At 45.7% G+C, this 13,202-nt stretch overlaps 2 protein-coding genes across 2 annotated transcripts in view; one reads left to right on the top strand and one right to left on the bottom strand.

Annotated features, from left to right (window-relative positions):
* The first annotated feature begins 5,567 nt into the window (after positions 1 to 5,567).
* LOC308705227 (uncharacterized protein) lies at positions 5,568 to 9,626 on the top strand. Its single transcript, XM_081390121.1, has 2 exons — positions 5,568 to 5,945; positions 7,047 to 9,626. Exons 1-2 carry the CDS (start codon positions 5,848 to 5,850, stop codon positions 8,926 to 8,928), a joined length of 1,980 nt encoding a protein of 659 aa, XP_081246247.1. The 5' UTR covers positions 5,568 to 5,847; the 3' UTR covers positions 8,929 to 9,626.
* Positions 9,627 to 11,892: 2,266 nt separating this feature from the next.
* zer1 (zyg-11 related, cell cycle regulator) overlaps positions 11,893 to 13,202 on the bottom strand; it is a 49,134-nt gene continuing 47,824 nt past the window's right edge. The window contains exon 16 of the mRNA XM_081390120.1: positions 11,893 to 13,089. Coding sequence (XP_081246246.1) covers positions 13,032 to 13,089 — 58 coding nt within the window. The 3' untranslated portion in view covers positions 11,893 to 13,031. The remainder of the gene's footprint in view (positions 13,090 to 13,202) is intronic.

Here is a 13,202-nt window from a genome sequence, read left to right as displayed (position 1 = left end):
GGTGTGTGTGCTGTCTGGTGTGTGTACTGTCTGGTGTGTGTAGGTCTGGTGTGTGTAGGTCTGGTGTGTGTAGGTCTAGTGTGTGTAGGTCTGGTGTGTGTACTGTCTGGTGTGTGTAGGTCTGGTGTGTGTGCTGTCTGGTGTGTGTGCTGTCTGGTGTGTGTACTGTCTGGTGTGTGTAGGTCTGGTGTGTGTAGGTCTGGTGTGTGTACTGTCTGGTGTGTGTAGGCCTGGTGTGTGTGTGTGTAGGTCTGGTGTGTGTAGGCCTGGTGTGTGTAGGTCTGGTGTGTGTACTGTCTGGTGTGTGTACCGTCTGGTGTGTGTAGGTCTGGTGTGTGTAGGTCTGGTGTGTGTAGGTCTGGTGTGTGTACTGTCTGGTGTGTGTAGGTCTGGTGTGTGTAGGTCTGGTGTGTGTACTGTCTGGTGTGTGTAGGTCTGGTGTGTGTACTGTCTGGTGTGTGTAGGTCTGGTGTGTGTACTGTCTGGTGTGTGTAGGCCTGGTGTGTGTAGGTCTGGTGTGTGTACTGTCTGGTGTGTGTAGGTCTGGTGTGTGTACTGTCTGGTGTGTGTAGGTCTGGTGTGTGTACTGTCTGGTGTGTGTAGGCCTGGTGTGTGTAGGTCTGGTGTGTGTGCTGTCTGGTGTGTGTGCTGTCTGGTGTGTGTACTGTCTGGTGTGTGTAGGCCTGGTGTGTGTAGGTCTGGTGTGTGTGCTGTCTGGTGTGTGTACTGTCTGGTGTGTGTACTGTCTGGTGTGTGTAGGCCTGGTGTGTGTACTGTCTGGTGTGTGTAGGTCTGGTGTGTAGGCCTGGTGTGTGTGCTGTCTGGTGTGTGTAGGCCTGGTGTGTGTAGGTCTGGTGTGTGTAGGTCTGGTGTGTGTACTGTTTGGTGTGTGTAGGCCTGGTGTGTGTAGGTCTGGTGTGTGTAGGTCTGGTGTGTGTACTGTCTGGTGTGTGTGCTGTCTGGTGTGTGTAGGTCTGGTGTGTGTAGGCCTGGTGTGTGTAGGTCTGGTGTGTGTACTGTCTGGTGTGTGTACTGTCTGGTGTGTGTAGGTCTGGTGTGTGTAGGTCTGGTGTGTGTACTGTCTGGTGTGTGTGCTGTCTGGTGTGTGTAGGTCTGGTGTGTGTAGGTCTGGTGTGTGTAGGTCTGGTGTGTGTAGGTCTGGTGTGTGTAGGCCTGGTGTGTGTAGGTCTGGTGTGTGTAGGTCTGGTGTGGGTGCTGTCTGGTGTGTGTGCTGTCTGGTGTGTGTAGGTCTGGTGTGTGTAGGTCTGGTGTGTGTAGGTCTGGTGTGTGTAGGCCTGGTGTGTGTACTGTCTGGTGTGTGTAGGTCTGGTGTGTGTAGGTCTGGTGTGTGTGCTGTCTGGTGTGTGTGCTGTCTGGTGTGTGTAGGTCTGGTGTGTGTAGGTCTGGTGTGTGTAGGTCTGGTGTGTGTACTGTCTGGTGTGTGTGCTGTCTGGTGTGTGTAGGTCTGGTGTGTGTAGGTCTGGTGTGTGTAGGTCTGGTGTGTGTAGGTCTGGTGTGTGTAGGTCTGGTGTGTGTACTGTCTGGTGTGTGTGCTGTCTGGTGTGTGTAGGTCTGGTGTGTGTAGGTCTGGTGTGTGTACTGTCTGGTGTGTGTAGGTCTGGTGTGTGTAGGTCTGGTGTGTGTAGGTCTGGTGTGTGTAGGTCTGGTGTGTGTGCTGTCTGGTGTGTGTGCTGTCTGGTGTGTGTAGGTCTGGTGTGTGTAGGTCTGGTGTGTGTAGGTCTGGTGTGTGTAGGTCTGGTGTGTGTGCTGTCTGGTGTGTGTAGGTCTGGTGTGTGTAGGTCTGGTGTGTGTAGGTCTGGTGTGTGTAGGTCTGGTGTGTGTGCTGTCTGGTGTGTGTGCTGTCTGGTGTGTGTACTGTCTGGTGTGTGTACTGTCTGGTGTGTGTAGGTCTGGTGTGTGTAGGTCTGGTGTGTGTAGGTCTGGTGTGTGTACTGTCTGGTGTGTGTACTGTCTGGTGTGTGTAGGTCTGGTGTGTGTAGGTCTGGTGTGTGTAGGTCTGGTGTGTGTAGGTCTGGTGTGTGTACTGTCTGGTGTGTGTAGGTCTGGTGTGTGTAGGTCTGGTGTGTGTACTGTCTGGTGTGTGTAGGTCTGGTGTGTGTAGGTCTGGTGTGTGTAGGTCTGGTGTGTGTAGGTCTGGTGTGTGTAGGTCTGGTGTGTGTGCTGTCTGGTGTGTGTGCTGTCTGGTGTGTGTACTGTCTGGTGTGTGTAGGTCTGGTGTGTGTAGGTCTGGTGTGTGTACTGTCTGGTGTGTGTAGGTCTGGTGTGTGTAGGTCTGGTGTGTGTAGGTCTGGTGTGTGTAGGCCTGGTGTGTGTACTGTCTGGTGTGTGTAGGTCTGGTGTGTGTACTGTCTGGTGTGTGTAGGTCTGGTGTGTGTGCTGTCTGGTGTGTGTAGGTCTGGTGTGTGTAGGTCTGGTGTGTGTGCTGTCTGGTGTGTGTGCTGTCTGGTGTGTGTACTGTCTGGTGTGTGTAGGTCTGGTGTGTGTAGGTCTGGTGTGTGTAGGTCTGGTGTGTGTACTGTCTGGTGTGTGTAGGTCTGGTGTGTGTAGGTCTGGTGTGTGTAGGTCTGGTGTGTGTACTGTCTGGTGTGTGTAGGTCTGGTGTGTGTAGGTCTGGTGTGTGTAGGTCTGGTGTGTGTGCTGTCTGGTGTGTGTGCTGTCTGGTGTGTGTAGGTCTGGTGTGTGTAGGTCTGGTGTGTGTAGGTCTGGTGTGTGTACTGTCTGGTGTGTGTAGGTCTGGTGTGTGTAGGTCTGGTGTGTGTGCTGTCTGGTGTGTGTGCTGTCTGGTGTGTGTGCTGTCTGGTGTGTGTAGGTCTGGTGTGTGTAGGTCTGGTGTGTGTAGGTCTGGTGTGTGTACTGTCTGGTGTGTGTAGGTCTGGTGTGTGTAGGTCTGGTGTGTGTAGGTCTGGTGTGTGTACTGTCTGGTGTGTGTACTGTCTGGTGTGTGTAGGTCTGGTGTGTGTAGGTCTGGTGTGTGTAGGTCTGGTGTGTGTGCTGTCTGGTGTGTGTGCTGTCTGGTGTGTGTAGGTCTGGTGTGTGTAGGTCTGGTGTGTGTAGGTCTGGTGTGTGTACTGTCTGGTGTGTGTAGGTCTGGTGTGTGTAGGTCTGGTGTGTGTAGGTCTGGTGTGTGTAGGTCTGGTGTGTGTGCTGTCTGGTGTGTGTAGGTCTGGTGTGTGTAGGTCTGGTGTGTGTAGGTCTGGTGTGTGTAGGTCTGGTGTGTGTACTGTCTGGTGTGTGTGCTGTCTGGTGTGTGTAGGTCTGGTGTGTGTAGGTCTGGTGTGTGTAGGTCTGGTGTGTGTACTGTCTGGTGTGTGTAGGTCTGGTGTGTGTAGGTCTGGTGTGTGTGCTGTCTGGTGTGTGTAGGTCTGGTGTGTGTAGGTCTGGTGTGTGTAGGTCTGGTGTGTGTACTGTCTGGTGTGTGTAGGTCTGGTGTGTGTAGGTCTGGTGTGTGTGTGTGTAGGTCTGGTGTGTGTAGGCCTGGTGTGTGTAGGTCTGGTGTGTGTACTGTCTGGTGTGTGTAGGTCTGGTGTGTGTACTGTCTGGTGTGTGTAGGTCTGGTGTGTGTAGGTCTGGTGTGTGTAGGTCTGGTGTGTGTGCTGTCTGGTGTGTGTACTGTCTGGTGTGTGTAGGTCTGGTGTGTGTAGGTCTGGTGTGTGTGTGTAGGTCTGGTGTGTGTGTGTGTAGGTCTGGTGTGTGTAGGCCTGGTGTGTGTAGGTCTGGTGTGTGTACTGTCTGGTGTGTGTAGGTCTGGTGTGTGTAGGTCTGGTGTGTGTACTGTCTGGTGTGTGTACTGTCTGGTGTGTGTAGGTCTGGTGTGTGTACTGTCTGGTGTGTGTAGGTCTGGTGTGTGTGCTGTCTGGTGTGTGTGCTGTCTGGTGTGTGTAGGTCTGGTGTGTGTAGGTCTGGTGTGTGTAGGTCTGGTGTGTGTACTGTCTGGTGTGTGTAGGCCTGGTGTGTGTGTGTGTAGGTCTGGTGTGTGTAGGCCTGGTGTGTGTAGGTCTGGTGTGTGTACTGTCTGGTGTGTGTAGGTCTGGTGTGTGTAGGTCTGGTGTGTGTAGGTCTGGTGTGTGTACTGTCTGGTGTGTGTAGGTCTGGTGTGTGTACTGTCTGGTGTGTGTACTGTCTGGTGTGTGTACTGTCTGGTGTGTGTAGGTCTGGTGTGTGTAGGTCTGGTGTGTGTACTGTCTGGTGTGTGTAGGTCTGGTGTGTGTAGGTCTGGTGTGTGTACTGTCTGGTGTGTGTAGGTCTGGTGTGTGTAGGTCTGGTGTGTGTGCTGTCTGGTGTGTGTAGGTCTGGTGTGTGTACTGTCTGGTGTGTGTAGGTCTGGTGTGTGTACTGTCTGGTGTGTGTACTGTCTGGTGTGTGTAGGTCTGGTGTGTGTACTGTCTGGTGTGTGTAGGTCTGGTGTGTGTACTGTCTGGTGTGTGTACTGTCTGGTGTGTGTAGGTCTGGTGTGTGTACTGTCTGGTGTGTGTAGGTCTGGTGTGTGTGCTGTCTGGTGTGTGTAGGTCTGGTGTGTGTACTGTCTGGTGTGTGTAGGTCTGGTGTGTGTACTGTCTGGTGTGTGTAGGTCTGGTGTGTGTAGGTCTGGTGTGTGTAGGTCTGGTGTGTGTAGGTCTGGTGTGTGTACTGTCTGGTGTGTGTAGGTCTGGTGTGTGTACTGTCTGGTGTGTGTACTGTCTGGTGTGTGTAGGTCTGGTGTGTGTACTGTCTGGTGTGTGTAGGTCTGGTGTGTGTACTGTCTGGTGTGTGTAGGTCTGGTGTGTGTAGGTCTGGTGTGTGTAGGTCTGGTGTGTGTAGGTCTGGTGTGTGTACTGTCTGGTGTGTGTAGGTCTGGTGTGTGTACTGTCTGGTGTGTGTAGGTCTGGTGTGTGTACTGTCTGGTGTGTGTAGGTCTGGTGTGTGTACTGTCTGGTGTGTGTAGGTCTGGTGTGTGTAGGTCTGGTGTGTGTAGGTCTGGTGTGTGCTGTCTGGTGTGTGTAGGTCTGGTGTGTGTACTGTCTGGTGTGTGTACTGTCTGGTGTGTGTAGGCCTGGTGTGTGTGCTGTCTGGTGTGTGTAGGCCTGGTATGTGTAGGTCTGGTGTGTGTAGGTCTGGTGTGTGTAGGCCTGGTGTGTGTAGGCCTGACATTTGCAACTGTTTTTATCACTTAATTAGATGCACCACAATTTAAAATGTGTGTTTTCTGTGAGTTACACAGCGACTACTGAACACACATGTAGAAGTTTATTCTAAAATGCAAAGTATGTAAAATTTACTAAATAAAAATCTCTGTAAACACTTGCATTTTATGCAACACTATAATAAGTGTGAAAAGTTCTACACACACTTGCAGTCTTTACGCCTTCTTGAACACTTGGGGCAAATAGAGGAAATACGTCGTGCAAGTGGCCAAGAGCACAAGTGTGTGTGTGTGTGTGTGTGTGTGTGTGTGTGTGTGTGTGTGTGTGTGTGTTAGGACAAGGCATGTGTTTTCTGTCAACTCCCCGTGACCCGCAGCGCCTCCAGAAGCGCACGTACCCCTCAAGTATTTTTAGCTTTGGCAAGTCGAGGCAAAAAACCACAACAACCTAATCCCTAATTTCATGAAGCGCCGCAGTTAAAGCTGCACATCTCTCACGAGGACGCGCTGATGAATCCATAACACAATGAAGATGTTCCCCTTTTGAGGAGGACGGGCAGTAATGCAGTCGCTGCACTTCAAGCCGAGAGCGAGACGCCTCAGGCTATTTACAGATCCGCTGAGCTAGAGAAGTTCCTCAGCTGAGACGACGTGAAGAGAGACTCGCTCGCCCAGAGACTCATGCAGCCGCACGGAACGTGGAAACAATGGAAATAGTGGATCCGGAGAACGAGATGACGGCACTGGAGGAACCGGAACCAGAACCGGAACCGATGAACGACGCGGAGGAGGATCTGAGCAACAGGTGAGAACACACACACACACACACACACACACACACGCACACACACACACACACACACACACACACACACTAGGGCTGGGTATCAATTCAGATGTTCCAATTCGATTCAATTTCGATTCTGATTCTAAATTCGATTTCTGAAGACATAAGTTTACAAGTGGCTAATCAATAAAAAGAAATTAAGAGCCACAAACCTGTATATTAAACTCTATTTATTTTAGGGTACATTAACACAGAACCAACTCTAGATTTCAAATGTATACAGTGAATAAACAGGATTTTGATGCTGAAAAGTCAGAACAGTCGCATGTCTTAATCAAACAGGATCAGGTTATTTTATGTTTAAGATAAAACAAACATAAAATCTCACAGCATTAGCTGTAACATGCGAGCCTGAACAGTGGAGGAAAACTAATACTGGCTTTTGGGTGATAAATAAATATGGAAAAGTAGTTTTGTGGCCTTTGAGAATTGATTCTGAATCAACCACATTTAAAAAAAAGATTAAGCAAAAAACATATTTTTTTTGCCCAGCACTACAGTTTACATGTGATTTACAGTCAAACCCAAATATATTCAGACTCCTTCAACATTTCTCACATTATCAGTTTATCCGCTATAGTTTAGAAAATGGTGATAAAATATGAGCAGAACTCAGTTGATATTTGACTGGTTTTGTCCGTCCTTCTGTTAGACTGTCTCACACATGAATTATGTTGAATATCTGTCAGCTGTTAAATTTAACTACACTATTAGATAACACCAGTTTAGCTCAACCAAACACCAAGCAATGCTTCATTGTGTTCAGTCTGTGTGTAAAAAGAGCATTAGCAATTAAAGACAACACACTTCAGCAAAACATGATCAGCTCAAAGTGTCCCAATCATTTTTGCTCCCAAATCTTTACTGGTATCACTGTATGAAGAATATTTGGGTATAATATGTCACAGTTTATTTAATTCTGCTCTCCTCACTCACACTAATGAACTATAGTGTCCTGATAACACGAGTGAAGTGGTGTCTGAATCATTTTTGGTTTGACTGTTGCATAACTTTTCCAACATCATGTCAGACTGATGGATTTGGTGTGAATCCCCTCAGTCTGAGAGAGGTGGTCCAGGACGGGGCCGTGAAGCCCAAACTCCACTGCCTGATGATGGATCCGTGCTTCTCCATGGTGACGGTCCAGAGTGAGGACAGCGGGATCTTCTGGGAAACCGCATCGAGCCGATGCTCCACGCCGTGGGCCTCCGAGTTCAACGCCTCCGAACCCTCGTACTCCCTCCACGCTTCCGGGACGGCCGGCAGGATCGTGTTCATAATGGACAAAGAACTGATGAGCAGGAGAAAGAAAAAGCGAAGATCCGACAAAACAAGGACTCGTCCGCAAGTCACTCGCGAGATGCTTGCGGAAGCGGAGAGACCGGCAATGGTGGAAGTGTCCGTTCCAAACTCGGGAACGGAAGAGCGAAGAACGGAGGATCTAAAAGAAGAGCGTCTGTTCAGTTTAGTCTCCGAAGGATCCGAGATACTGAACATCATCGCTCCGCATAAAGTGTCCACGGTGGACGAAGAGGAGAGCAAAGGTTTGGAAGATAATCTGTTTTACCTTGAGGAGACGCCGGCTGTGAAATCCCCAGAGATCCCAGATGAGCCAAACCTGGACGTTCCTTCTGAGACTGAGATCACCCATGCCGTGATCCCAGAGCCGTTAGTTTCGTTCCCGCATGTCCAAGAGTCCCGAAGAGGAGCGACGGCCGAAGACTACTTTGAGAAGTTCGCGCTTCTCTACGATCAAGCCCCATCGGGATCAGTGCCTGTTGAAGAATCACCGGAGCAAACTGAGGAAAAGACTGAAGATGCACCTCGTCCTGAAGTGGAACCTGATCCCGGTGTCTCCTCAGCCGTGAGTATGCTAGATATTTCTGAAGAACACTTGGACGATGTGTTTTACGGCGGAGGTAGCGAGCCACACGAGGATGCCGCAAGTGCTGGGGAAAAGGGAAGGGAGTTTTCCCAATCCTCTCTGAAGGAAAGCGGGAGCGCCTTGTTCGGGAGTGAGGAGTCTGTCCTCACGCCTATATACCTTCCTGAAGGGCCTCAGAAAATCATTGACCTTAATCTGCTGGAGGAGCCGAAAGCCTTGGCGTTCCTGTACTCGGATCTGTACGCGGACGCCATCGGGACCCGAAAGAAGCCGGACGACGAGGTCGAGAGCGTGACCTCGGAGAAATCCTTCCACAGTCAAGAGTCCGACAGGGAGGACAGAGGCTATCTGGAGAAGTTCGTGCTCAAAGTTGAGACTCAGGCCACGGAGAACGACTTCAGGCGCTCCGAAGAACGGCATGATCCTTTCAAACTCACTGGATTTGCGGAACGCCACAGTGCAGAGGTGGAAAATCCGGGAGACGATCCGGAAGAAATCACGGATTTCTTTAGGAACAGCGCATCTTCGTCTCCCTGCGAACCTGTGGAGCGGCTGGAGAGAGAAGAAGAGACTGAAGTCGCGAGGACGCCTCGGGTCACTTTCAAAGAGCAAGCGTCGACACAATCACGTACAGAACCACAGAATCAACCGTTCGCTGACGACAACGACTTTTCAGAAGAGTTTTTACCGGTTGAATTAAGCGAGGATTGTCCAGCATGGGAGGAAAGCTTGCCGACGATTGTCAGAGATGCTGTAAAATCAACTTCAACCCGGACGGTTGAATCAAGACTTAAACCGAATCCTGTAAGCGATAACAGCCAAATCCAAGCGCAAAACACAGTGAAACCTGTTATTGCTCACCACAAACTGTTCCTGGATCTGACCCCGCTGATGCCCGTCGAGGCCGAGGACGAGAAGGAAACAACCGAGGGGGAGAAGGAGAAGGAGAACACGAGCTCTGAAGATGCCGGATCATCCAGTGATCCCTCAAACCGACGGGATTATCCGCATGAGGACAATGCTGAAGCTCCTGCTGCCTTGAGAAAGTCTGATTGACTTTTAAGGGCCGCTGATTCGCTGGCTTGATGACGAGTGATCCATGAGAAAAGAACAGAAACTGAGCAGAACGTTATCACGTGTCTCTATTGGTCATCTCGTAAAGATCGTATTTACGAGTCGAACGCACATGAACGCCGTCACAATGTTGTAAATACGAGTGGGAAGCTCGAAATTTTCATTAAGTCCCGATCTTTACGAGTTGTGGGCGTGTCAGTGAGAATACCACAATACTTAAAAGTATTTAGCAGTGATATTATCTGGCTTTTCTATTTACAGCAAATTAAACTTATTGCCTGCACAGAATATGATGGCATTGTAATATAACAATGTAATTTGTAACGACAAAGTTTGCAGTGGCTTCATAAATTAATTAAAAACATAAAAAAGCAAAGCACACATATGTGTGTCATCTAAGAGTCTAGAATGGAAAAACACAAATATGGAACGTAGCTCTTGTACAATGTGTGACTGTATAAGCCTAATGAGACAAAACTGTATGTTTGTGAGAGTCTACAACTCACCTCCACTGCTGAAAATAAGTAAATAATTGAAAAACCATTTTATCTTGTACAATAACCTGTGCTTAAATGATGTACTGGTTATAATATTTTATTTTTCAGCACAAGAGTGGATTATTTATTTTAAACACTTGTAGACATATGTGAATACGATGAATAAAGTATAAATACTGTTAACTTGGTGAATGTGCTGTATTATGTTAGAATTATATTCAGTTTAAGTATCTAAAAGTCACTGTTGTCTCGTTAAAATTTCATCATCATGTTTTCTTTATTAGTTGAAATTGTAGGCCCTACATTAACCAACAATCAAAAAGTTGAGTAGCCTACTATGAAATCTCGTCTGAAGCACACCGTAACAGCTTTTACCCGTACCTCATCAGGCACTCAATATCCAGTCATTAATTTATTCTTAAACATTCAGTAGTTAAAACTATTGTAAAAAAAAAAAAAAAAAAGGTCTTACCTCAGAAATTCGCGCCTTTTCCTGTCAGTCCACGTGCGCGCGACCGCGACTATCATACGTTTTCGACTAGAACTATTTATCCCACAAAAGAAAATGAAATCACGCTTTTATAATCCATAATTAGGACATAAATCAAAAATGTGTAAATACGTTATAATTATGACGAGTCATAATTAGCCAATTAAAAAGTTTAAATGAGTCGATTATTTATCATCATTTCGATTTATATCCTATTTTTTCTTATACCCTGTGTGTTTATTATTATAACATTCTCTCTCAAAGATGCAAACTAAATACATTTATAACAAAACGTTCATGATAAGTTATAATATTACAAGCTACATGTGACTAAACAAGTCCCTGAAATCAGGGTTCCTGCAGGTTTCAGTTAGTCAAATTTAAGACCTTTTTAAGACATTTTAAGACCATAAAGATTGAAATTTAAGACCTACACGACGCATTGCCAAAACATATTCAAATCAAAGAATTAATTTTATTTCAATAAATTCAGTAATTGAAAAAAACATTAACTTAATTTACAGATAAAGCAATCACATTAGTAACCTTCCACACCCAACAACGCGTGTCAGAGAAAAGAACAGAATCAGATATAATTTTTTTTATAGAAAATTGTACTTTGCATATTATAGGCCTACTGTAAAAAACACATAACTAGACGATTTTAGTTGATCATAACTAGAGATGAAATGGCATGAACATTTCACTTAATTAATATAGTGCCAAAATTATCACTATCACAGAATCCTGTTCAAAAGTACTAATACTACACAATGAAATCAACTCACCAAGTTTTATGTCGAAAAACAGAAAATAACAAATAAAATTAGCATCAATACGCACTAACATAAACATTAAAATAATACGATTAAAAATGATAGCCAGATTTTAAAAGTGTCTTGCAACATGTTATATACTAACATGTACAAGTTCAAATTAAGTTGACAAAAAAGGTTTTTATAAAAAAATAAACCTCACATATCTATACCTCACAATTTATCTTTTTTGACTCATTCTTTTTATAAAAAAATTATTTAGTGACATTTACAATACACTTTAGCTTATCTTTTATTATTAATAGTAAAATTCGGTCCGATTTTCCCGTGGCGTCTGTCGTTGCTATGTAACCGTGCCCTGCGCTCTCCACAATGACAAAAAAGTTTTAGTGGCTAATGGATTTCCACCGCCGAGAAACGCTTGCTGTAGCTCTGTTACAAGATTTATTTACGGAGAAGAGAAAAACACCCGTAGTGTTTGGGTGCACCCGCATCCTTCATGTCTTTGTTCATGTCGCTGTGCCTGGAAAAAAACGAGCGCGTCGCTTCAATTATCAGCGCGCTTACCGCACGCCTACATATGAATGAACTTGAGCGCGAAAAAGACGCGATATGTGAACTGCCTCTTTTGGCGAGCGACTTCGATACTTTTTGCTACTTTGTAATAACTTTATGCGGCCAGCGTTTCTGGAAATGAACGAGGGTAAAATCTTTTTTTAAGACCTGACTAAATGAAATTTAAGACCGCGGATGAAAATCTGGCTGTTTTTAAGACGTTTTAAGGCCTTACATTTAAAGTTCAGAATTTAAGACATTTTAAGACCCCGCGGGAACCCTGCTGAAATACAAACTAAACCATGATATACATTGAAACTAAGGGACAGGGCAATGATAAAATATAGAAATAAAAATAGATCGTGTTTACACACACATTTGACCTGCCAGTTAAAGTGGATTCTCTGAAGTACAGGCTTCTGCTCCGATTGCTCTTTTACTCAGTGTAGAAAGTGCCCATATTGCAGACATCTAAATGAATAATTCTGCAAACCATCTGCATCTATTAATACCTGAGTCTTACCTGCGGTCCAGAGACGGTCTGATCCGGATCCAGTAATCCGGTTCTGACACAGATCCAGTAATCTGGTTCTTACATGAATCATGCAAGTGCACTTTTTGTGTTTTTAAACAGACGCATTTATACAAATAAAGGAGAAAAAAAAAAACATTGTCAAACATTTTTCCATAAAGTTTTTAACCCTTTTAAATAAGTTTGTAAATAAGGGGGATTTAAAATGTGCATTTTCTTATTCTGTATTTGATGATTTTATATTGGTGAAGGAGTTTAAGAAATCCAAACAGATATTGTTAAATTCTGTAAAAGTGAATATCAGGCCTCTTTTACAAAAATGATTTTCAACAGTAGACGAAACACAGATATTTAAATATCAGAACAACTGAAACTGCTGTAAAGACACACACACACACACATCACTGATCTAAACACACACTTGATGAGCCGTATATAATAGAGTGACAGATCATCATCATCATCATCATCATCTGAAAGAAATAAAGACAGCAGCCAGACGACTGTAACAGAGTGTTTGACAACTATTATTATTATTAATCTCTCTTTACACCCAGTGTTGTGTGGACTTCTCGCTTCAGTACATCATGGTTTTATTGCAGTTCAGAACCGTGTAGAAAAACAGTTTCCCAGCACAGATAAAGCAGGTCTGATCAACCCTCGTCGCTCCGGGAATAAAGCACCGACTCCGACTCAATCAGCTTCATAATGAGATCGCAAATAAAAAGTGAATATGATTAAAAATACAACAAGAAAAAAAAAAAAGAGAAAGAAACAAAACGATGAACTCCCCAAAAAAGATAATCGCTTGAATGTCAGGTGTGTGAACGTGTTTGAGAACGCGCGTGAGATTTCCAGCCGGGAGTCGTTAATATAAAACATCCAGCGGGAACAATCCCAGAGAACTTCCTTCCCGAGACTCCAGCGTTCGGATCGATGATCACAGAGAGAAGCTTATACTGAGGAGAACTCTCTGAAGATGCCTTACGAGCAGAACGTCCTCCACACACACACACGCATACACACACACACACACACACACTCGGGCACAGATAAAAACAGAAACACACACCCCTAGAATGACACAGCTGCGACTGCGGTCCATGTGCAACACAGAAACAAACCCGACACACACACACACACACACTCGTGACCTCACTGTAGTGTGACGTGACAGACGTGTGTTGCAGGAGAGCAGCGTGACGTCCTCTTCTGGATCTTCATCTTCATCATCTTTACCTGCTGGTGTCCATGGCATCCTCCTTAAAGTTCTCACACTGATCCATCACTTTCCTGCACACAAACGAATATACAGCATTTCTACAGATATGTGCTGGATTACTAAACATGTTCAGTCCCACTCTATATTCAGTGTCTTTGCTATGTACTCACAGTTAAATTATTAA

This window comes from Scardinius erythrophthalmus, assembly GCF_964197995.2.
Source record: "Scardinius erythrophthalmus genome assembly, chromosome: 17".
NCBI lineage: Eukaryota > Metazoa > Chordata > Actinopteri > Cypriniformes > Leuciscidae > Scardinius > Scardinius erythrophthalmus.
This window is presented reverse-complemented; position numbering and strand designations above follow the sequence as displayed.

Coding starts and splice junctions, on each gene's coding strand:
- LOC308705227 (XM_081390121.1), top strand. CDS start 5,848: ATGGAAATAGTGGATCCGGAGAACGAGATGACGGCACTGGAGGAACCG. Junction 5,946..7,046: donor GAGGAGGATCTGAGCAACAG/GTGAGAACACAC, acceptor GAATCCCCTCAG/TCTGAGAGAGGTGGTCCAGG.